General features: G+C 43.9%; 2 protein-coding genes across 2 annotated transcripts; one reads left to right on the forward strand and one right to left on the reverse strand.

Moving 5' to 3' along the window:
• On the forward strand, positions 1–11,560 carry LOC125405191 (survival motor neuron protein). Its single transcript, XM_048441564.2, has 9 exons — positions 1–147; positions 1,764–1,835; positions 2,043–2,162; positions 2,973–3,173; positions 3,374–3,520; positions 5,800–5,895; positions 7,010–7,120; positions 9,272–9,322; positions 11,258–11,560. The coding sequence occupies exons 1-8, from the start codon at positions 76–78 to the stop codon at positions 9,317–9,319; spliced, it is 867 nt and encodes a 288-aa protein (XP_048297521.2). The 5' UTR covers positions 1–75; the 3' UTR covers positions 9,320–9,322; positions 11,258–11,560.
• A 3,074-nt stretch (positions 11,561–14,634) lies between these two features.
• Positions 14,635–24,166, reverse strand: LOC148119661 (baculoviral IAP repeat-containing protein 1f-like). The gene is made up of 3 exons (XM_087896826.1): positions 23,931–24,166; positions 19,384–19,548; positions 14,635–15,805 (listed from the first exon to the last, which is right to left on the reverse strand). Exons 1-3 carry the CDS (start codon positions 24,004–24,006, stop codon positions 15,441–15,443), a joined length of 606 nt encoding a protein of 201 aa, XP_087752952.1. The 5' UTR covers positions 24,007–24,166; the 3' UTR covers positions 14,635–15,440.
• Positions 24,167–24,508: the final 342 nt, after the last annotated feature.

Raw genomic sequence — 24,508 nt, forward strand, 5'->3', positions numbered from 1 at the left:
GCACTTCCGGTCCCAGAAGCCCCTTGCGACGGAAGTCGTCAGTGGGCGAGCCGGCAGCGTCCGTGGTAGCTCGCCATGGCGATGGGCAGCGGCGGCGCGGTCTCGGAACAGGAAGACTCGGTGCTCTTCCGGCGTGGCACCGGCCAGGTGAGGTCGCGGGTGGTGGCGCACCCCGGCGCTAGCGGCGAACGAGCTCGGAGTGCCGGCTGGGACCGAGCCGGTGCGCGCTCGGGCCCCTTGCTGCTACCCCCTCCGCAGGAGGCTTCCGGTGCGGCTCGGGCTCCAGAGTGGCTCTGAGCCACGCTTTGGTCCTGGGAGCCTGTGAGGGATGTGCGGAAACAGGGACAGGCTGGCGGAAGCAATGAAACCAGTTAGGAGTCATTGAAATGTTCCAAATTTAGATCACCATCCAGATGTTAGCGTAAGTTTAGACTAGATACAGTCTTGTCGCTAACAGGACCTAGTTTCGCAGGTAACTGTCGATAAGAGAATTTGAGAGAGAAGGGTAACTGAAGTGCCCTGCGTAGCTGAAAAGTTGCTACCTACTGCAATGCATTGATGCGGGGAGGACGAGAGAGGCTTCTAGTGTTTCAAGTGGGTGAGACAGAAGATCAGAGCCAGGCTTCGTGGTGCATGTTATAGTCACAAGCCCTGGGAGATGGAGGCAGCAGGGTCAGGAGTTCAGGATCAGCCTTACCTACAGAGTGAACTCAAGGCCAGCCTAAACTATAGAGGGACTCTGTGAGAGTAAAATAAACACTTTTAAGTATGAGGGTTAAATCAGAGCCAGGTTGATGGACCATTCCTGTGGACCAGTCCAAGCTACTTGAGAGGCCGAGGCAGGATTGTGAGGTTGAGGCTAGCCTGGGAAATAGAACACGCTTCATCTAAAAAAGTTTAAAATGTTAGGAGCTCAGTCTTCATATGTTAAGTGTGATTTCTGCCTGCAGTGTAGGGTGGGAGAAGAGAATTCAAGGCAGCACTCGGCAGTGCTGCATCGTCATTCCCTTCTCTTGGGGACAGCCCAGCAATTCATTTCCTAAATGAAAACTTTGACTTTTGGCCTCAGTGTACACCCGGGTGGTCTGGTTCCTTTCTTTTCTTTTTTTTTATTGTTTGTTTTTTGTTTTGTTTTTGTTTGCTTGTTTTCGAGACAGGTTTTCTCTGTAGCTTTGGAGCCTGTCCTGGAACTAGCTCTTGTAGACCAGGCTGGTCTTGAACTCACAAAGATCCTCCTGCCTCTGCCTCTCATTAAAGGCGTGCGCTACCACTGCCACCTGGCAACATTTTTGGTATTTTTTGAGACTGGGTCTTATGTTGTAGTCTATGCTGTCTTGGAAATTCACTATGTAGCCTAGGCTAGTCAATCCTGCTGCCTCTACCTTTTGAATGTCTGGATTATAAGCATATGCTATTACAAGTAGTGCTAGGGGTTGAACTGGGGGCCTTGAACTACATCCCCCAGTACTTTCATTCATATATATATATGTGTGTGTGTGTATGTGTGTGTGTATATATATATATATATATATATATATATATATATATATATATATGTTTTTCGAGACAGGGCTTTTCTGTGGCATTGGAGCCTGTCCTGGAACTAGCTCTTGTAAACCAGGCTGGCCTTGAACTCAGAGATCTGCCTGCCTCTGCCTCCCAAGTGCTGGGATTAAAGGTGTGTGTCATCACTGCCTGGCTCCTACTATATATTAATTAAATCTTAACTGTCCATAAATTATTTGTATTCTTTTTCACTTCAGAGTGATGATTCTGATATTTGGGATGATACAGCATTGATAAAAGCTTATGATAAAGCCGTGGCTTCCTTTAAGGTATGAAATGTTTAATCACTCTTCTTCATTTTCTCATTTCATATATTTTGTGTGTGTGGGGTGAGGGACCTGAGTAACTTGGGGCTTTCTTAGGTGACGGGACTATGAGACCGTCTTAGAGTGTAACGGTTGTGTTAGGAAATGGTGACTTTCTAACCACATGTCCCTCCATGACATGTGCTTTTATTTCTGTTACTGTTTCCATAGCATGCGCTGAAGAATGGCGACATTTGTGAAACTTCAGATAAGCCAAAAGTCACAGCTAGAAGAAAACCCACTAAGAAGAATAAAAACCAAAAGAAGAATGCCACAGCTCCCTTGAAACAGGTTGTGTGTTTATTTAAACAGGGTCCTTTATTTAAACAGGGTCTTGCTCAACCTGAGGGAAAGCGTTGATGGCGCTATTTAGAGTGAGTGAGAGCTATAGGCAGAGTCAGCAGTAATGCTTTCTTAAGGTGATCGAGATGGCGAGATCACACACGCAGACACACGCATACACATGTATGCATGGATATATTTTTCTCCTGTGGTTCTGGGTGTTCTGGGTATATGCTGTGTAGTTGATTAGTAACTCTAGCTCCCCCTCCCCCCACAGTTCAACTGTCCAAAAACTATAATGGGAAAACAAAAGTTTGGGGTAACTAGGTCTGCTAATGTAAAAGCAGGGTCTGAGGTGGGAGTATAGTCCAGCAGTAGAGCAGCTTGTGCACACCCAGCCTTGGGTGTCTCAGCATCAAACCCACACTGTCAGAGCAAAGCCCTGCAGATGAGGTGCTACTGTTTGTTTGTTTTAGCTTTTGGGTTTTTTTTTTTAGAATAAATATTTTGATGCGTCATTAGTCAGTTCATTTTTACCACAGAGGAAGGGTGTTGACGTTAGATGAGCTCCTGCTTTTCTCTGTCCAGAGTGTTGGGTGTGTCATACACTTTTGGTCTGTTTTGTTCTTCATGACAAATTAGGTGGTGAAGTACATTACAGCCATTCATCATACTGGGAAGAGAAGATGCAGGGGACTGAGTAGGGACCGTAATTAAGTAGATGGGAGAGTTGGAATTACAGCTGGAAAGCTGGATTATGGTTTGTTCTTGTCAAAAGAAGTAACATGTAGATGTCTGCATCTTTCATTTCTTTTGTAGTGGAAAGTTGGCGACAAATGTTCTGCCATTTGGTCAGAAGACGGCTGCATTTATCCAGCTACCATTTCTTCCATTGATTTTAAGAGAGAAACCTGTGTTGTGGTTTATACTGGATATGGAAACAGAGAGGAACAAAACTTGTCTGATCTCCTTTCCCCAACCTGTGAAGTAGCTAATAATACAGGACAGAGCACTCAGGAGGTAAGATCCTGAAACAGAGACTGGATAAGGAAAGAGCTTTATAATCAGTTCTCATTTTGACCCACTAAGGCGTTAGGCAACATTCTCATCCTCCCTTGTTCTCTGTTCATTGTCTTTGCTAAGAAAGAAGCACCAGGGCCATGCACATGCTAGGCAAGTGCTCTGCCTCTGCATAACAAAAATGTTTCTTCTTTTTAAAGAATGAAAGTCCAGCTTCAACAGATGACAGTGAAAACTCCTCCAGATCCCTCAGAAGTAAACCACAGAGCAAGTCCAAAGCTGCGCCGTGGACCTCGTTTCTCCCGCCACCACCCCCAATGCCAGGGTCAGGACTGGGACCAGGAAAGGTAACCATTCATGTTGAAACACTAACTCTTCCATTAAGTAATTTATAGCTTTCCTATGAAACTCTGCTTTTTTCAGGCCAGAATCTATAAATAAAAAAAGGAAAGATAATAGTGAAGTAAAGAGTTGGGAGTAAAGTGTCTCCAGACTGCTAACTAGGGTACTTTCCTTTCTAAAAATGCTTTTAATTACATTTATGATGTGTGTGTTTGTGCATGCACATGTGTGCGTTTGCGCGGGATGTTTGCATACGTGCTACTGTGGAAGTCAGAAGTCAGTTTGCAGGAATAGGCTCTTCACCTTCCACCATGTTGGTCCCCGGGATAAAACTGGGGTCACCAGGCTTGGCATCAAGCACCTTTTTTTGTTCCTGAGCCATCTCACCAGCCCTAGTGTATTTCCTAAGTTAGAAAATGACTGCTCTGTTGTTCGTCTAGTCAATATTGTTCCCTGTGTCACCTGTATTAGGTATGTGGGGGGAAAAGAGTCCTATAGGATTCTTATATAAAATGGGTATGATCTCTAGTAGCTCCCAGTTTTTATTGTTGTTTGCTCTCATTTTGTTTTTTAAGGTTTTTTGTTTGTTTGTTTGTTTTTTGTTGTTGTTGTTTTGAGACCTGGTCTCTCATAGCTGAAGATGACCTTAAATGTCAGAGCCTTGCGCCTCCACCTGCTAAATGCTGTGGGATTACAGGCGTGTATCATCCACCACACCTAGTTTGTCCCAGTTCATATTACAGTGTTAAAATGGAAACACTCTTCTTATGGCTCTTTGGTTGTAAGTAGTAGAAGTCAACTTTAAAAAGAATTTTATTGTAGGCTAGGTTATGGCTAGAACCTTAACTAGCTGGTTCTTTTGTACTAAACGGTTATATTTTTCCTCAGAGAGTATGATATTTAGATAATTCATGTGTGTATGTGTAAGTGTTTGTATGTGTGCCTGTTATATATGGGTACTTGTGCATGTGGTAGCCAGAACTCTACACTGAGTATCGTTCTCAATCCCTCTCCACCCTGTTTTCTGGGACAGAGTATGTCAGTGGACTTGGGGCTTGGTGATTCAGCTAGAATGACTGGCCAGAGAGTCCTAGGGATTCTGCCTCTACCTCCCCAGTGCTGGGATTATTGATGTGTGCTGCCTTGTTTGGTTCTGCTGTGCGGGTGCTGGGGACCCACACCCAGGTTTCTTGCTTGTGTGATATGTACTCTACCAGCCAGATTGTCATCACTTACCCCAGATAATAATTTATAAAAATCAAATATGTTTAACACTTTTCTTTACGATTTTCTCTGAGAGACGAGCATAGCAGTACACCTGTCAACCCTTACCTGGAGAGGCTGGAGGAGAGGACTACTGAATTAGGAACTAGTCTGGGCTACCTAGTGACACAGATTTTTTTTTAAAAAAAAAAAAAAAAGAAAAGAAAAAAAATAAAACTAGAGCCTAAAATGAAAACAAGGGACAGAGGGCAGTTCAGGGGGTGATGACATCTGCTGCAAGCCTGCTAACCTGAGCTCAACTCACCGGAGAGAAACAAGTTACATAGATTGTCTCTAAGTTCCACACGAGCATCATGGCACATGCTCACTCCTGCACACATGCACAGCTAAATAAATTATGTTTTAGAAAATTTAAGAAACAACAAAGGATTTTCTAAGTTTTCTAATCTGAAATAATCAAATCTCTTAATGTATTTCTTACAGTGTACTTTAAATTAGTTTATATAAGTAGTAGAATCTCCAAAACTTGTTTTGTTTTTGAACATTTACCCATTTTGGCGGGTACTGTGTGCGTACGGAGGTTAGAGGACAGCCTGTGGGAGTTGGTTCTCCTCCTCCAGGAGGGCCTGGGGAATCAGACTCAGGCTGTCAGACTTGGTGGTGTGCACCTTTTCTCTGCTGAACCATTGTGTAGACCCAGTGATAGGATAACTGCAGAACTGTTGTGTGATAGTGGGGAAGGGTATAACCTTAAGATGAAATATCTTGGTAAATACATTGTCTCTTATTTGTTAGGCAGTTACAAATCTTTACTGTAATTTTACTTACTAAATGTGTAGAGAAAAGAAATGAAAAAACGTAGAGGCTACCATTTAGTTACTTCTGTGTATGTGTGTGCGTTATCTGTGTGTAGGTTTGTGCGTGTGGATACAAGTGCTTTTAACTGCTGTGCCATCTCTCACTTCCTGTTTTTATTACTTTGTTTTTTAATACTCCTCCTTTCAGTGAAGGAAGGAATTTTCCTTTAAAGTATTAACTTCCTTTGAAATATTCTTTATAGCCAGGTCTAAGATTCAATGGCCCACCACCGCCACCACCGCCCCCTCCTCCCTTCTTGCCGCCGTGTTGGATGCCTCCGTTCCCTTCAGGACCACCAGTAAGTAAAAAAGAGTTTAGATTAAACAGCTTTTATATACAGTTTGGAATTTTGTAAAACATAGGGAACCTAATGTTACCTTAGGCTACCCCCAAGGTTAGATTCTAGTAGGTAAAAACTTAAACCTCAGATCTTAGTTTTGAAGGCCCCTCTGTTACCCAGACCCAGTGGTCTCCCAGCCTCCTCTCCACGCTCTGTTGTGTGTTTCCTGCAGTAGTTGGTATCCATTCTGAGGTGGTACCTTCTGTTAGAAAGGACTGTGCCTCCTCACCATATGGAAGAGATCGTGCACCTCCTGGAGTACTTGGATGCTAGCTTCTGGCCCTGTGATTTCTCATGGCAGATCTCTTTTGTTGTTGCTTTGTGCTTGTGGGTAGTTTTGGTTGGTGTGTGTGTTTTCTGTTTTTTTGTTTTTCCTAATGGAGGTTTTTTTCCCTTCGTTTTTTTGTTTGTTTGTTTTCTGAGATATGGTTTCTCTGTATAGCAGCCCTGGCTCTCTTGGAACTTGCTCTGTAGACCAGGCTGGCCTTGAACCCCACAGAGATCTGCCTGCCTCTCTTCTCTAGTGCTAGAAGTAAAGGTATGCACCAAACACCAACTGGCCCTAATGGAGTTTTAATTTTTTTTTTTTAAGATATTAACAGTAGTTAATATCTTAAGCACCCTGCATTTGGGTGGGATTTGGGCAGATGTTCTACCTCAAATTGTTCCTTGCAGTGGCCTTGAAAATGCTATGTGGTGTGTGTGGTAGTGGTGCTGTGTTTGTGTGTGTGTGTGTGTGTGTGTGTGTGTGTGTGTGTGTGTGTGTGTGTGTGTATGTGTGTGCCCATGACTTGTGGAAAAGCTAAGTACTTATATTTTGTCTCCTATTCATAGCTTCATAATGGAACAAAAATAATCTAAGCATATTTATTGTGTGAACTGTTTCTGATCTTTGTTAAACTTGATCTTTTACTACTATTATGGCTGGTGTCTAGTGCTAGAATTTAAAAAGATAATTAAATAGAAGTCATCTCATGGTGTAGAAATAGGTGCAATTAATATCCATTATCTCTGTATAAAATGAATTCCTGTATTTCAATATTTTCCTAATTGGATTTTTTCCCATTTCTAGATAATTCCTCCACCCCCTGCTTTATCTCCAGACTGTCTAGATGACACTGACGCCCTGGGAAGTATGCTGATCTCCTGGTACATGAGCGGCTACCATACCGGCTATTACATGGTAAGGATGGCCTGGGACTTTCTTGATGTGTGTGCTCTTTGCAGTTGTATGACTTCTGTACCTAGAGCCAGATCCTGGGTGACTACAATGAGTTTCATTTGTGGAGACTGAAAGGTAAGGTAGTTTTGTAGCTGTAGGACTGCTTAGAGTGTCGGAACTGACAGTCCTCTTCCAGCACCTCCTGAGCATGGCTGGAGTTGATTTCAAACTTCTGGTTTTTGTGTGCGGCGGCGGGGGGGGGTATTTTTTGTTTCGTTTTTTAACCTTTTTTTGAGGCAGGGTTTCTCTATGTAGCCCTGGCTGTCCTGGAACTCTCTTTGTAGACCAGGCTGGCCTTGAACTCAGAGATCCTTTTGCCTCCCAAGATCTGGAATTAAAGGCATTTGACACCACCTAGCTCACTTCAAACTTCTTTAATGGCAGTGCACTCTGCAATTCTAGCACTCAGAAAGCTAGAATTTAAGTGACACCTAAGGTAGTTTTCAATTTCAGTTTTTCTGCTTTGAGGATGATAATTTTTGTTTTTCCTTGTGGGATTGAAGCTTATTGTATCACTCAGGCTGGCCTCGAACTCCTGGGTTCATATACTGTCCTTAGCCTCCTGAGGATCTGGCCTGCATGTGTGCGCTGCCATGCCTGGATGTATTCGTACTGCTGTGGATGGGTTCTTACATAGACTCACATGGCTGGATTTTCTGAGTGTTAGAGATCATCACATCCCGGGCCTTGTACATGCTGGGTAAACCCTACCACTGAGCTGAATCCCAGCCTGTCCATTCTTTGAGGTTGAACATTTTGTTGGTAATCTACATTCTTGTAATCTATATTAATCTACATTAATCTGCATTCTTGTGTATAGTTGTAGCTATGTTACCTTGCATTATATAAATAGGAAAGTGATCTGTTTAATCCATTCTGCTGTTAGTGACTATGCTCACCTCTTCAGTCTTTCTTGTAGAAATCAAAGCAGAATAAGAATGAGTGAGAGTTGTTATTGCAGTAACGTAAATGGGCTCTGTGGTTGTCATTGGAAACAGATCACTCTTCAGTACATCTCGTGACTTTGCATGTGAATTTAGGGCACATAAAGATAAATGTAGATGGCATTTACGTAACAGAGGAGGGCATTTGGGCCAGTCTAACCAGGGAAAACAATAAATGTTTGAGAACTTATTTTTTTCTTGAACTTTAGCCCTTCTATTTAGTGAGTTTTGGTATTTAATAATTGCTGACTGGGTTGCAGACTGTAGGACATTTCACACGGCAGACAAGTGCTATTACCTCAGCTTTAGTGAATGAGTGAGATGTACGTCATTGCAGTCGGGTATAAAGGAAGAAAAACTTAACTGCAGCTTAGTGTTTTACTTTGTGATTTGTTTCTGTTGTTTGGGGTTGTTTGTTTGTTTTGCAGGGTCCCACTCCGTAGTCCAAGCTTCTGAATCATTATATAGCCTAGGCTGGCCTCCAAGTTGTAGCAGTTCTCCTGCCTTAGCTTCCAGTTGCTGGGGTTACAGGTGTGTGCCAACATGCCAGGCTTGGCTCAGTCACCGTTAAAGCATATTGGGAATACTATAAATTTATTTTCTGATGGTATTCTATTAAATAAAATTAGTACAGCATCTCTTGTGAAACAGACTGTTCATTTGGTTGTTCATGTAGTGCTGGAGGTCAAACCAAGTGCCTTCTTGCACATTTGGCAAATGCTCTGACACCTAGCTATATTCCCACTCTCATGGTGTTTTGTGGCAGGGTCTTACTATATAGTTTAGCCTTGCACTCCCCCAGGGTGGCCTTGAAGTCAAGACCCTGGACACTGGGATCGGCAGGTGTGTTTCACTTTGTTGGGCTTAAGGGTTTTTTTGTTTTTTTTTTCTGTTTTGTTTTTTAAGTGAGAGACTGGACCAGTCTTGAACTCACAGAAATCCCCTGCCTTTGTTTTCTGAGTGCTGAGTTTAAAGGCATGGGTTACTACACCCACCAGGAGGCTGGCTTTAGACTCCCTGTGTAACTGAAGACGGTCCTGAACTGCTGATCCTCCTTTCTCTGTACCCCCACCCCGTGCTTACCATTACACTAGGCTTGAAATGTTCACTCACACATTTATCTAGGGTATGTCCTGTGCTTTCAACTTTTTATTTGCTCTTTTTACAGGGTTTCAGACAAAATAAAAAAGAAGGGAAGTGCTCACATACAAATTAAGCAGTAAGTCTGTTATTATTGTAAGAGCTAATCTTAATCTTTGCATAATTTTCATTATGTGGGAAATGAGTGTTTTGAACATTTAAAAGTTAAAATGTCAAAAAGTTTATATAAAACTATACTGAAGACATTTTAGTTTTTAAAACTCTCTGTGTGTGTTTCTGCCAAATATGTGTGGGTGCATGGAGGCTAGAGGAGGGTATTAGATTCCTCGGAACTTGAGTTACATGTAGTTGTCAGCTGGTTGACGTGGTGCTGGGAACTGAACTTGGGTCGTGTAGAAAAATAGCAAGTGCTCTTAACTGCTGAGCCCTCTCTCCAGCCCCATGAAACACTGTCAAAATTAGATTAAATATTGAACTGTTCCCACTTCATGAAATTCTCATGGTGTCAGAGTGTTATCAACCAAATATTTGGTTGCTTTGGTTATGTGGGCAAGCCATGCTTTTATGAGAAAAGATCCTTCAAGTCCATATTGTCTGGCCTCAGTCTCTGTAGTGCAGGGACTATAGATACACAGTATCACACCTAGTTTAGAATCTGGTGTAGGGTGTGAGGGTAATTGCAGTGTCATTGGCCAGTTGGGCTTGGCCGTTTGGGTTTTTTGGGTTTTGTTTTGTTATGTTTTGTTTTTTGTTTTTGCTTTTTTGTTGTTGTTGTTTTGGAGGGGGCATTAGGGATTGAACCCATGGTTTCACACACATAGTAAGCAAATATTCTGCCACTGAGCCATATCACCAGTCACACGTGTACTTTTTAAATTAAGCTTTTTTGTCTATGTAGAGGTTTTGTCTACATGTACGCTTATGTACCATGTGCATGCCTGGTGCCCTCAAGGCTAGATGATTGCATTGGATCCCATGAAACTAGAGTTATATATAAGTGGTTGTAAGTTGTTTGATTCTTCTAACAAGAGCAGTGAGTGCTTTAACCACTGAGCCATCTCTCCAGGACGCACCTCCCTTACACACACTTTGATAAATATGCAATGTACAATATACTGCATTTGCTATTGTCTTAAATACTGTTCTGTTGCTGTGAAGAGACAGCATGACCAAGGCAATTCTTATAAACAAAAACATTTAACTGGGGGCTTGGTTACCATTTTAGAGGGTTAGTCTATGATTACCATGGCAGGAAACAGACAGGCGTGGCTCTGGAATACAAGCTGTTTGTTTGTTTATTGGTTTTCGAGGCGAGGTTTTGCTGTAGCTTTGGAGTCGGTCCTGGAACTAGGTCTTTAGAACTGACCTTGTTGAACTGACAGCGTTGCCTCTCCCCCTCTACCCCGAGTGCGAGGATTAAAGGCGTGCACCACCACTGCATGACTGGTAGCTGTTTATGTCGAGTTCTTATTGTAACTTTCTAGAGGCTCTAATAGTTTTAGTTTATTTTTAATTCTAGAGATATTTAAAATTATAATTCCACGTGACTAATTTCTAGTTTTACTATATTGAAATGCTCACTGCACTGTTGAGTCACCATTTTTTTAATGAAATTATTAACACATGATCTGATTTGGAGTATGTTTTAAATTCTAACAGGACAGATCAAATACTAGTATTCCTTAATTTTTAAGTTACTATTGCATATCTTTATTCTTTGCATTCTATATAAAAATATGATATAGGGGTTGACAAGATGCTTCAGAGGACACAGGTCTGATGAGCTGAGTTCAGTCCCCAGGCTGGAAGGAGAACCAATTCCACTACTGTCTCTGACCTCCACCCTCACACACACACACACACACACACACACACACACACATTCACTAGTGTCTCTGACCTCCACCCTCATATACACGCGCACACACATGCACTAGTGTCTCTGACCTCCACCCTCATACACACACACACACACACACACACACACACACACACACGCACTTTGTTCCTTTGTTTATGTATGACTGCCTAGACTTTTTTCTTTCGAATTCAGGTTCAGCTCTCTCCCAAGGAGATGGTGTGTTGGTGTCCCTGGTCGGTGTGAACAGAAGTCTGTCACCTCGCGGACTCTCGGCTGAGTGGTGTCCTCACCAGTGTTTTCCCAGTCTGGGCTCTGCCTCACTCGCCAGTGGAGTGTGTTTATAGGAGCACACCTGAGGATCCCAGCGGTGGAAATGGAGCGCCTGGAAGTCAGTCTGCCAAAGCTGTGACTGAGCACAACGTAGAATTGTGACTTTCTTAGTGTGTCAAGATTTTTATTAATGCCTTTACAAATAAATAAAAGTTCTTTTTTGAACTCTTGACTCTATACATATTTTCCTTTGGGATATATACAGTGAAGTTGAGTTTATGTAAAGATACAAAAAGAAAACTACTCAGACTTATTACCTGGGTAAAGGGTAATTTGTAGGCCAGATTGATGAAGGTTGGGGAACAAAAGCTAGCTCCTGTCACGCGGGCTCCACTGGCCAGCCAGTAACCAAGGTGTCTTCTGGTTTGTATGTGTGTGTCTTTCGTGGCTCAGATCTGGAGGTCAGAGAACAACCTGTGAAGCCTTCTCTTTTTCTGCTATATAGGTTCTCGGGGTTGAATTCAGGTTGTCAGGTGGCAGGCACCTTTACCTGTTGAGCCATCTCGCCAGCCCTGTTCCTTACTTTTTTGAAACAATCTGGTTTTGCAACCCAGCTTTCCTGTAATTTACAGTTCTCTTGACTCAGCCTCCCAAATGCTGACGTCACAGGCAGGCACCACCACCTAACTGTGTTGTCTTTTAGAAGTGTTTTGTTCTCTTTGCACCTTCTCCTGTCTGTCTTCCTAGTCTCCCTGTCTGCCCTGATGTCCCTTACCTCTTTGTGTATACTGCCTAGCTTGCCCGCCACTCTCCCCATGGCGATGCAGTTCCGTGTGCACCTTCATTAGATTCTGGTGGTGAGGACTGGTGTCATGCACTTGGGCTTCTCCCTGGATCAGTCACCTCTGGAGGAAAATGTCCACTGTATTCAGATGGAGCCCATAGTAGAACTTGTACAAGGCCCAGGGTTTCATCTCCGCTACCGTAGAAACAGAATAAGTTTTGGCTTGATAGACAAAGTTAATAAGCTCCCTATGTGCCTATTATATTAGCTGTCAAGTAAGTATTATTAAATTAATGAACAGTCAGTACCTAGTAAGTAGCTTTACAAAGTATGTGAGCTTTTAGAAGGGATTATTACCTTTCACGACTATTGGCTGTTATAGATTTGGTACTTCATTGATTAATTTTCAGGTTAAATTTAATTATTAATATATCCAGTTAACTTCTAACCAGATATTAGACATGAACATTAGTTTTATTTCCCTTTAGTAATCAACACATTTATTTGAACTGAGGTTATTCATTCCGGCAAATGCTCACCTTTTTTATTTTTTATTTATTTATTTTTTCCTTATTTATAAGAATTTCCACTTCCTCCCCTCCCAATACCCTCCTGCTCCCCCCACTCCCTCTCCTCCCGCTCCAATCCCAAGCACAGTCACTGCCCTGTGGGAAGTCCCAGTTCCTCACCCCTCCCTCCAGGTCCAGGAAGGTGAATGCTCACCTTTTTTTAAATGCTGGGAATTGCTCTTGGTGAAACTAGGATACATTCTATGTTGGCATATGATGTAGTCCAAGCTACTTGAGAAACTGAGGTAGTAGGATTCAGCAGTAAAGACCAGCCTGGCCAACATATAGAGACCATGTCTAATACAATAACAACAGAGAAGAAGGCTGAACTAGAGAAAATGTGGCAGCGGAGACGGCTCCCTGGGGAAGGGGCAGGGGAAAGGGACAGCAAGAGGACCACTGGTCTGCTGACCACTAGCCTAGCCTCAAACCTCCTAGTACAGGTTCTCAAGGGAATAACGCAGACAGCAAAAGACACCAAGTGTGGATATGGGCATATCCATACTCACATGTACACATGCACTCTAATCACACAAAATGGAAATAGCCTATTGGGTTGGTTAGGGTGGTGGTGCAACGCCTTTAATCCCAGCACTTGGGAGGCAGAGGCAGGTGGATCTCTGAGTTTGAGGCCAGCCTGCTCTACAAGAGTTAGTTCCAGGACAAGCTCCAAAACAACACATAGAAACCCTGTCTTGAACCCCTCCCCCTGGCCCCGCCCCAAAAAAGAAGATTAATTTTGGCTCATAGTTCTGGAGGTTCAGGGCTGATGAATTTGTCTAGTGTGCTGAGCTTGAATCAGGCATAATATTGATAGTGGCAACAAGCATGATTTGTGTGTACTTTGTGTATATGTGTGTGTGGTGTGTGTGTGTGTGTGTGTTCACACTTGGCCTCAGGAAACCACCAAGATTTAGTGAGAACTTCATCTTGATGACTTTATTTTAAATACCCTCCAGAGGCCTCAGCTATAATCACAGTAGATTAAATTCCCATTCCTAGTAGCTCACATTGGGGATTACATTTTAATTCATGAATATTTGAGAAATATTTACACCAATTCCAAATCATGGCATAAGAGAACATCCGAGGAGAAGGTGAGGCCTTTTCATAATAATGTGTGTGGAATATTCAAGAACAAGCAAAGAGGCCAGTAGCCAGAGTGAGAGGAAGCAAAGATTAAGGAGCTCAGGATGAGCAAGAGCCAAGACCACTGAGATTGACATTTTCCTTTAGCTGGGAGTCCAGGGGAGAATAGTGAGGTAAAGCGTGATCCGACCTCCAGGGGGCGCTCTGGTTGCATGGCGAAAATAAGCCGCAGCTTTTTCACAGAAATCCACTGTATTTTGCAAGTGGAATTGCCAGGACTTGTCAATAGATTATATGCAGTACGAGAATATTCCAAGAAAACACGAGTCTCATGACCTCAGTTTCTTCAAAACATGGAATTGTTTTGGGAATGTGTTTTCATGCTCCTCCCAGGTGTAGCAGGTAGGAGTGAGTTTACTTCAGATCACTCATTATTGTTTGCGTTGTTTTTCAATTAAATGCTTAAACCATCCTTCATATTGCCTCTTTAGAGTGGTCCTCAGTCTTCCTAATGTTGCAGTCCTTTAACACGGTTCTTCATGTTGTGCCCCAACCATTAAACTATTTTCGTTACTACTTCGTAACTAGTTTTGCTACTGTTATGAATCATGATATAAATATCTGTGTTTTCCCATGGTCTTAGGCAACCACTGTGAAAGGGTCGTTTGACCCACAAAGGGTCTTGACCCACAGGTTGAGAATTGCTGCTCTATAGAAAACCATGTTTTTGCCACGTGTGGCTTGTCCTTGTAATTGTACACAGCCTGAACTCAAGAGAACTTTACTTAGGTGACCTCTTCGTCCTCAGAGTATAAACTGTCTGCTGCTCTGAATAAAGCTGGCTAGTGTAAGAGACCTTAGTTCACCTCATTTATTGGTTCCATTCTCCCAGGCCCCACCACCTCTAGAGCAATGACAATTATGAAATGACAATTACCACAATCAAGTTAATATATCCAGAAATCCTTACAAAATTAAATCACATAAAGCAGAGTAGATTCTCAACAAAATTAAAAAGCTATCATGATCTATGTAACTCCCCAAATCCTCTATAACAAAATCAGTTTTCTCTAAGTCCAATGTCTTCCTCACGTTGGCCATGGATGAGAGATGGTGTGAGCAAGCATGGCCCCACCGAGGCTGGTGAGTGCACAGAACCCTGTGAAGACAAAGGGCATCTCTGGAAAGAGTCGTCTGCGTCCTGTGGTAAAGTCGACTTGTGCTTCATCGTGTGTGGGACTGACTCATCCTTACACTGGCCATTTCTTACCTCCATCAAATACTCCGTCCATGTTGTGACTTTTACACAGATCAGTGTTCCTTTCCCCGCCCTTCTGGTTGACCTTGACAATGAAGGATTCTCGGTGTGAACTTGAGTGAGGCTCTAGTCTTTAGGCAGGAGGACTGGCAAGGTCTGCTTTCATAGCTCCTAAGTTCAGTGATGGGTATGTAGGTTTTCAGTTACCAGCCTGACGCAGTTTAGGAGTAGTCTTGGATATAATAGTTAGGTTCTGCTTAGGTCTTGCTAGCAACCCAGGCTGGATTCAACCTCTTGATCTTATTGTCTCAGTCTCTTAAGTACTGGGTACACCATGCTTGTCTAGAGTGAAATGTTTTAGAAAATTGAGTTTTGAGACCCGACAGTTATCTTTGGCTGCATCCCTCACTTCTGGATGACAGGAGAGAAGGGCACTATCCATTTCCAGAGGACAGTCAAGCGTTTGGACTGAGGGTGCCTTTCCTTCACAGCATTGATCACCCTCAGGTCCTCTTCATCCAGGAGCCAACTGAGCATCTCCAGCCTGGTGAGGCTGGGCAGTCGGGACACACACTGACTCAGAGCCTTGACAGTGGCGGCCTGAACTGGGATGCGTTCTGGGATACTCCTGCAAATGTTCAGTACCTGCAAGTTTGGCAGGTTGTCCAGGGTTTGGAAGAAATTTCTGTACCCTTCCTCTGTGATCTTGTGATTCATTGAAAGATCTAAGTTCTCAAGTTTCTGGAAACTTCCGCCGGTTGCTCCCTTGGCTGGAAAACAAAACATTCATGAAAACAAAATCCTAAGGACTTCAATAATGGCGACATGTTATTGGTACCACTCCCACACCACGACGACGAAAGTGGGACATTCTGAACACGATGTCTTAGAGACTGTCCTTAGAAAGCACTTAAGAGCTGCTTGTTTGGCAGGGAACCACCTGGTCAAACTATAAGCAGTTTGAAGGAAGCAGAACTCGGGAAGGTGAGCACAGAACTTTGGCTGCCAGGGCAATGCGGACTTCTCTTCTGGTCTCACAGAGGACATATGTCAGGGCAAGGCACAGCTATGGAACAGGTTACAGCATAGGGGACTGAGAAACAGTGGCAACAGTGTCTTCCTTTCTTCAGAGAAAGGTTGATGACATCCTAAAAGCTGACCTCTCGCTGGCTTCTTCCATGTCTTCCACCAGTGCCCAGGAGGGACTCCCTGGTTACTGAGAGCACGGGCTCTGAAGGAAATGGAGCCAGACACATGGTGAGTTCTCAGTCACCATGAACCTAAGCCTCTGGAGTGAAGATCTAGCCCCGCTGCTACCCACTTTCTCCTAAAGGGAAAGTTAGGGAATATTTCACCCAGAATCATGTGGAAACTTGATTTAAAGACATAGGCCCTGAGAAAGTGTTTCCGGCGCGTCCTGAATAGGGATCTTCTCTGGCAGTCAGGAGTTAATCCCCACTCTCTGAATGAAGACTCTTCCAGAAGGACCAGAGGAAAGCTCGGGCCGCCCCATCCATGGCCTGTTGTCCCCTGGTTTCCTTTATTCTCCATATTGCACTGCGCACTTATCTGATTCTATGGTGTGTAAGTGCTGTCTCCTAGCTGGGAATTTAAACACTGTCCAGGAGTGACCTGTCAGCCATCTATCGAGAGATGGACGCTGTTGCCACAGTGAGATGATCAGCAGGTAAAGCACCTTCTGGGCAAACTGATGACCTGAGTTTGATCCATGGACTCCACACTGTAGAAGAGAACCAAGAAATCTGACCTCTATACACCTGCCACAGCACATTCTCCCCGTCTCTCTCTCTCTCTCTGTCTCAGTAAATAAATAAATAAACAAATGTTTTTCAAAGTCTTAGTAAGGTATGCATTTTTAAAAATTTCTATTTTAAGGCCAGGATATGGTGGCACACACCTTTAATCCTAGCACTCAGGAGGCAGAGGCATGTGAAACTCTGAGTTCAAGACCAGCCTGGTCTATAGAGCAAGTTCCAGGATACCCGGAGTTACACAGAGAAAACTTGTCTCGAAAAAACAAACAAAAAAATTTCTAATTTTATGTTTATGGGTGCTTTGCCTGCACCCTATGTTAAGGACACCACGAACATGCCTGTTGTCTACAGAAGTCAGACGAGGGTGACAGATCCCTGGAGCTGGAGTTACAGGTGGCTGTGAGCAGCAGCTGCATGGGTGTTGAGACTCAAACCCAAGTCCTCCACAAGAGCAGCCGGCGCTCTTAACTGCTGGGCCATATGCCCAGCTCCAAAAGAAAGTGTTTTATATTTGGTTAACAGATATTTACTGTGTTCCTCCCACGTGTGTCAGGCAACCAGTGCTGGGTTCCCAGAGGAAAAGGGATCTGCTCTTGGGTTTGAGAGGACCAGGGATTAAGATTCCCAAATCTATGTGAGACTCAATTGCTAGAAAAGTTTAACCTAACATTCAGGAAAGGAGTGAAAGTTCATCACAATTTACACTGAACAGAGGGAAGTTAGAGAACTCAAATCTGTGCAGATCTTCAGGAGAGAAAATGTAACTGTTGTGAAAAGGTCAGAAGTCCTGCACACACACGTGCACATGCACACACGTGCACACACGTGTGCACACACACACATCCGCCTAGTTATTGTTGCTATTTTGGACACAGGGTCTCTTGCAGCCCAGGCTGACCTTGAACTCTTTCCTCAACCTCCCCAGTACTGGGATTCCAGACATAATCACTTCCAGGCTAAATTATTTTGTTTTGTTTTGAGACAGGGTCTCACTCTGTGGCCCTGAGTAGCCTAGAACACGCTGTGTAGACCAGGCTGCCATGGACACACAGAGATCCGCCTTCCTCTCCAGTGCTGGGACTGAACTCATGCACTACTTCTTCCTGCATAGACTGGATTCTTAAAACCTAACCAGCTAACTGTACAAGAGAAATACCTTGAATGGTGAGGCCTAGGAAGGGGAAAAGTAAAAGGAAGTAAAAGACATAAAAGGATACTAGACCCTTATTAATATACAGGAAGTGAGGGTAAGGCAGGCTGTCCCACCACAAGTACAGAGCACTGGGATACCACAAAGTAGGAGACTGACAACTAACCCTACAAGGACTATGCTCCCAGCTTAAAAATGTAAAGACAAACTAGAACTATAAGGAAGGTAGACAAGGTGGAAGAGCATGATTGATTGACTGACTGACTGATTGATTGACTTTTTGTGGTAGCTGGGGTTGAACTCAGGACCTCACACAATCTAAATGAGTCCTGCTAAGCTAGCTACATCTCCAGTCCCATAGCTGGAGATTTAAACACACCCTGTGGGATTAATTATGGCATGAAGAATGGAATCTACATCAGGTGGAACCATGTCATAGCCTCCTCCTTTGAGGGTTAATCATATGGGGCTGGTAAGAGACCTGGCTAGGAGACCCCTTAGGAGGATAGGGTCAGCTTAAGATAATGCGCTCTTCTTCCCAGAATTCCCAGCCTCTAGAGCATTGCCTACCAGCCAAACCTCCATTAGGTTTGGCGGGGACTGCCTGGATTTCTGAAACCCGTCTCAGAAAGGAGTGACAATTTCATTTTTCCTTTCTTCTGTCTTTTTCTTTCAGGTGCTGGCCAATCTGAAAGATACTCCTCAAACAAAGCTTTGGATTTCTCACCCATGAGAATCATCAGTGTCTAACTGTAAGGGATGGACAACACCTACTGTGAAGCAAACTCTGGGGAGAGCGAACACGGATACAGCACCATGGACAGGTTGGCTCCTCTGCTCATTTGTTTGTGCTCACCGTCTCATGGAACACAGCCTTAAACTAGGAAATCCTCGAACTCTTGAGCCTCCCAAGTGCTGAATTACAGGCATGTGACACATCTAGCCAACAATGTGGTTTTAATCAATCTGTGTGAGGTAACTCAGAAATTCCACCCCTAGAAATGACTAAACACATACATTGTATGACAATGTTCTTAGAAGCATCCACAGAAACCAATGCTAGGAACAACTCAAGTGTCCACTGAATGGATACACAGAGTGCAGACATGGTTGAATAATGGAATAATGACACACATTGAAATAAACGTACTCTGGTGTTGTGGGATATTAATTTAAGATGTGTTACATTCATTTATTCTGTGGAATATTTGCTTATTGATGCAAAGATGTGTTGCAATCTTTTATGTTTTATTTGTTTAACTCTGAAGATGTGTTACTTTGCCTGCTTAAAACACCTGATTGGTCTAATAACGAACTGAATGGCCAATAGCTAGGCAGGAAAGGAATAGGTGGGGCTGCAAGGCAGAGAAGAATGGTGCCGCTGCTTCCACACAGGGAAACCCTTTCCCGGAGGGAAACTCACCGATTTCCATCACACTGTCGTCATCCCAGGTGTGGTGAAAGACAAGAACTCGGAGACGCTGAAGCTGCAGACACTGCTGGACAATCAATCCGGCCACTTGCTGGATCCCGTCCCCAGTGGGAAGGAGCAGTTCCTCCAGGTCCCTGAGAGAACCCAGAGCCTGGGCTGTGGGAGACACCACACAGCCATCCTCAGCAGCTGTCCCATCACGAGCAGCTATGACCTGGACATCTGCAGTCTAGGAGCCCCGCCCTCCTGGTCACTTCCTCTCCAGGAAAGGAGAAGGGGTCAGCACACAGCTGTCCCTGCCGCTCCCTACAGCTGGTTCCTCCATCCTCCCTAACCTGTCTCTCAGCACAGTCCAGGCTGTCTCTCTTCTGCTCTCTCTTCTTAATTGCAGCCTCCACTGCAGGTCACTCTCCTAGCTGCACAGTGTCTTCAGCCCCCTCCCCTGCCATCTGCCTCCTGCCGTCACTCTGAGGACATCCACCCCCCTCACTAACGCATGGTCCACTACTCTGACAGTCTTCCATCCCTCATCCAATTCTCCTTAGCGAATACTCTGTGGATCACATGATCACTGAGTCTCTACTTCTGTGACCTCACAGAAACTGATTAGAAGGCTTTCTGGCATGAAGTAATATTCCAGATTAATCTTTGATTTTTTTCCATCCCAGTTATGGAATAAAATATTTCTTCACAATCCTTGGTTCCTTTAGAAAAGGTAACATTTAGAAATCAAGTCCAGAGATTTAGGCAGTTGACTCAGGTTTGTCTAGCATGCTGGATGTCATGGCACTACACACACACACACACACACACACACACACACACACACACACACACACACTGAGCCTTGTTTTGCCTCCTTGATGATCTGAAAGCAAAGCAAGATGCATTGGCAGTACCACAATCTAGCCAGTCATGAAAAGTCAGCTATGGGTCTTTTTCTTGTCACATCCATTCAAACTAGTAAGAAGGATCTAAAATTTCAATCTCAATGTGTATCACCTGCCAGTGGTTATATTAGTATGCACATGAAATAGTAACATGAAATGGGGCCAGTTGATTGGGGTATCTTGGCAGTCTTGAGACAGAATCTCAGGCTGTAGTCCAGAATGGCTAGAACTCCTCGTCATTCTCCTGCCTCATCCTCCCAGTGCTGGGATCACAGGCATTTGCTAACTCTCTCAGCTTCTAGATGATCATGCTTGAGTGTGTTACTTAAGATATCTCCCCACTGAAAGAAATCGTACGTGGTCTATGTTCAGAAAACTGTTCCAAAGCTTTAAAAAGAATGAACATTGGAGCACTTGTGTTCATTAGTACAACCATGCTTTCCGGTCTCTCAGTTGACAGCGCTGAGGAGCACGTGTGCATCCAACAGAAGATACAGATGGCTGCAAGCGTATTTAGAATTCTCCATGTGTACGGGTCCGAGCAGGTGGAACAGGTCAGTGGGTACAGGCATTTGCAGGCTGCCTGACAACCTGAGTTTTATTCCAGGAGTCTACATGGTGGGAAGAGAAAATGATTCCCACATGTTGTTCTCTGACTGTCACGCACATGTCACAGCATGGATCCACACAAGCACACACAATAATGCAGACAAAACACTGTGAGTCCACGCCAAGGTTTCTGATTTGCCTTTCTTTCTCTTTCTGACATTATTTTGCTTCCCAATCTGATGCATGGGCAGAGCCTTGTAAGCAAAGCTTCTTTGGTTTGCTTTGTCACATTTGTACACACTAATTTATTTCAAAGGGAGAATATATGGGACAGAGGAGATGGCTCAGCTGGTAACACCACCTATTGCTTTGCAGAGGTCTCAGGAACAGTTAATGCCCAGCACCCACATGGAGGCTGACAGCCATCAGGATTCGGTGGATCTAAAACCCTCTTCTGCCTTCTGCGGCCACCAGGCACATATATGGTGCACAGACATCCACACATGCAATATTCGTGCACACAAAACAAGAATAAATGTTTTAAAATTTAATAATTAACTTTAAAAAGGAGGGAATGAGATGGGGGCAGCTCTCAGACTGGGCACAGGAATCTGGACATTTGCCTCCTCCTGACTGGTCTGGTGCACCCTGGGGTGTGGCCTTTCCCTGGGGAGCTCATCCTCCCCATCCCTTTTCTGTTTATATTCATTTACTTATGTCAGGTTTGTGTTTGGTGGATGGGCACCCACGTGTCACAGAGCACTGTGGGGTCAAAGGACAGCTTACAGGAGCTGCTTCTCTCCTTCCACCACGTGAGCCCCAGGGATCTAACTTTGGTCCGTGGACTTCACATGACATATGTACCAGCTGAGCCCTCTGTCTGCCCCACCCTCCCTTGCAGTGCTTGTAAATTCTTTCTTCAGTAGTGAGGAGACCTGGCTCTCATTATTCTCCATGTCTGATTGCACAATACTGTGTGATACACGCTAGTCGTCCTGGTGCCTGATCCTGTCCCTGCTACTTGAGCACACTGAATTATGCATCCACCGTCCCCACAACAAAACACAGACGCAGGGACATGTGAGCATGAGCATGCACACACACACACACACACACACACACACACACACACACACACACATGTTGTCTCTACAGAAACAGAAGAGAAAGTAGCAAGAAGAACCTCAGACTCCCTTTCTGTCTGAGAGACATTGTATAGGCCCAGCTCTGTGTCCTGCATCTGCATTCTCTTCCTGTCTTTATTTAGCCTCTTGGAGTGTTTCCCATGACAGCCCATTATTTCCACTACCAGTTCTTTAGTCAAAGTACTTAAACTCTTCTTATACTTAGTATCATGTTGTTAATTCTGAGTCATACTATAATGTTTTCGTAACCTTAAATAGGAGTTTTTAATCTATTTTCCAAAAACCATTGAAACAAAAAGGACACAGCATATCTGCAGTGGATGAGGGACAGGTGAATTGGCACAGTGCTATCATGGCCAAACTCTCTCCTAAGAATTCAGTGAGTCTGAGAACATTGCATTTAACGAGATCAAGTGTGAGGATGTGTGGGACCCACAGCGATGGCATCTGTGGTGATACTGAGCATCACTATGGTGTCCTTCTAAGGACCAGCACGGCTGGTATAGCTGACCCTCTGTATCATCACATTCCACTAATCACAGATTGAATTTTTTATTACATTTAATTAGTTGTATATGGGCACATGCATGTGTGTGGGTGTGTACATGTATGTTGTATTTCACAGACTATGTGTGGAGGTCAGAAGACTACATGCCTAAGTGAGTTCTCTCCTTCCAATATCCATGTCCTAGGGATAAAAGGACAAAGCCCTTCAGGGCTTCAAGCTTGGCTTCAAGCTTTTGTAATGCTCTCAGCCATTTTACCAGACCTGAAATATTTTTAAAATTATGTCCTTGCTGAATATATACAGACATTCCCCACTTGTCATATTCCTTGAGCCACACAATATTGTTTACATAGCACTTATATCATATTAGGCATCGCAGACAGTCTAGAGATTGTGTGGAGTACGTGGGCGATGCAGGGTCACATGCAAACTCTACACCATTTTATATCATTGATTCATGTCATTGGCTAAGCTTCTTCTAATGTTGACAGCAGCAGTAGTCCTGGAACCAGTCACTAAGGATGTTGTCCTTGGCTGTTTGATGTCAGCTCGACACAAGCTAGAGTCAGTTTGGAAGAGGGAGCCCCACATGATAAAAACGCCTCCACCAGATTGTCTTGTGGGCCAGCCTGGGGTGCATTTTCTTGATTGATGATTGATGTGGGAGGGCCCAGCTCACTGTGTGTAGTACCATCCTTGATCAGGTGGTCATGGTGCTATAAGAAGCAGGGTGAGCCAGCCATGAGGAAAAAGCCAGGCAGAAGCAGCCCTTGGCTTCACTTCCTGCCTCCAGTTTCTGTCCTGACTTTCCTCAGTGATGGCGTGTGACCTGGAGAGTTGTGAGCTGAACCAAACCCTTTCTCCCCCAAGCTGCTTTTGCTCCTGGTGTTTATCACAGCAACAGTGTCCCTAATCAATAGTCAAGGGACAGCCATTCACAGCTTGCTTTGTTGTGGGCTGATTGGAGAAATGGGGAGGGGAGGGAGAAATGGAGGAGGCCATAGATGAGGTGAAGGAGAGGAGAAAGAGATAAAGAATAAAGAAACATTATTTTATAAACTTCCCAGACTTTTCTGATGCTTCCTTTTCTGGAAGTTGTTGACGTTTAAGATTCAATATCTTTAGAGAAACAAAATTTGGCAAAATAGTGACTAGAAAAGGGAAAATAAAATGAGTTAGATCAGATACGTTTCCTGCGACATGGCGGAATACTGTTGAAATAAGAGTATCTCAAAGTGATGAAGGTGACATGACATTCCGATTGAATTACTATGACTAGGCGCGGGGTATGTTTACATTGTAGACACAGATCACATCACTGCTGGGAAAGCCTCACTGAAGTCAGTGCTGTCACGGTTTCTCTGACATCAGCTGCATTTGAACTCTAGAGTATTTAATGACTTTGTACACAGGAGCACCTGAAGTCAAAAACTGTATCATTCTTACCAAATGGCATGGTTTCAAAGCATTGTCCAGTAAACTCAATCTCTCGGGGTTTCTTGCAGGAAGCAAGCGCAGCCATGAGAGACTCACAATTTGAAAAGAAATCACATTCTAGTTGGAAAACATGAAGATTTGGAGAGTTCTGAATCAATTTAACTGGAAAAGATGAAGGATTTTCAGAAATTAGAGAAGGTTACAAATTCCTATCCAAACTGGCCTCTCAATCCATAATCCCAGCCACACCAATTAAACAGGCAGTGACGCAGTGATCCAGCGCTCAGGCCACGGTGGGCGTGTGCTCAGCTTCTGCAGCTGACTGGAGAGCAGATGACCTGGCCCTCTCTGGATCAGTTTTCTCCTCTCAAAATTCAAATAAGGGGTTACTGTAGAATAACAATAGCCTCAGTACTAGACATAGAAACTTCCCTCCAAGCTTTTGGTCGGAGGTTCCAAGAGATTCCCCAGCCAATGCAAACATCCATTGTTGTTCTTGGTTTGCTCCCAGAACCTGAAGGTCAGACTCTAGTGTTGAGAACACCACACTTCTGACACAGTGCTTGAAGGAATCAAAGTAGAACAGA

The sequence above is a fragment of the Myodes glareolus genome, chromosome 15, assembly GCF_982192425.1.
Source record: "Myodes glareolus chromosome 15, mMyoGla1.1, whole genome shotgun sequence".
In the NCBI taxonomy this organism is placed as follows: Eukaryota; Metazoa; Chordata; class Mammalia; order Rodentia; family Cricetidae; genus Myodes; species Myodes glareolus.

What these genes read in the sequence shown, in the direction of transcription:
- LOC125405191 (XM_048441564.2), top strand. Translation starts at nt 76, where the DNA reads ATGGCGATGGGCAGCGGCGGCGCGGTCTCGGAACAGGAAGACTCGGTG. An exon ending in TCCGGCGTGGCACCGGCCAG is followed by an intron (nt 148 to 1,763) that starts GTGAGGTCGCGG and finishes TTTTCACTTCAG; the next exon opens with AGTGATGATTCTGATATTTG. An exon ending in ACCATACCGGCTATTACATG is followed by an intron (nt 7,121 to 9,271) that starts GTAAGGATGGCC and finishes CTCTTTTTACAG; the next exon opens with GGTTTCAGACAAAATAAAAA.
- LOC148119661 (XM_087896826.1), bottom strand. Translation starts at nt 24,006, where the DNA reads ATGGCTGCGCTTGCTTCCTGCAAGAAACCCCGAGAGATTGAGTTTACT. An exon ending in CTTTGAAACCATGCCATTTG is followed by an intron (nt 19,549 to 23,930) that starts GTAAGAATGATA and finishes TGTCTCCCACAG; the next exon opens with CCCAGGCTCTGGGTTCTCTC. An exon ending in CGACAGTGTGATGGAAATCG is followed by an intron (nt 15,806 to 19,383) that starts GTGAGTTTCCCT and finishes TTTGTTTTCCAG; the next exon opens with CCAAGGGAGCAACCGGCGGA.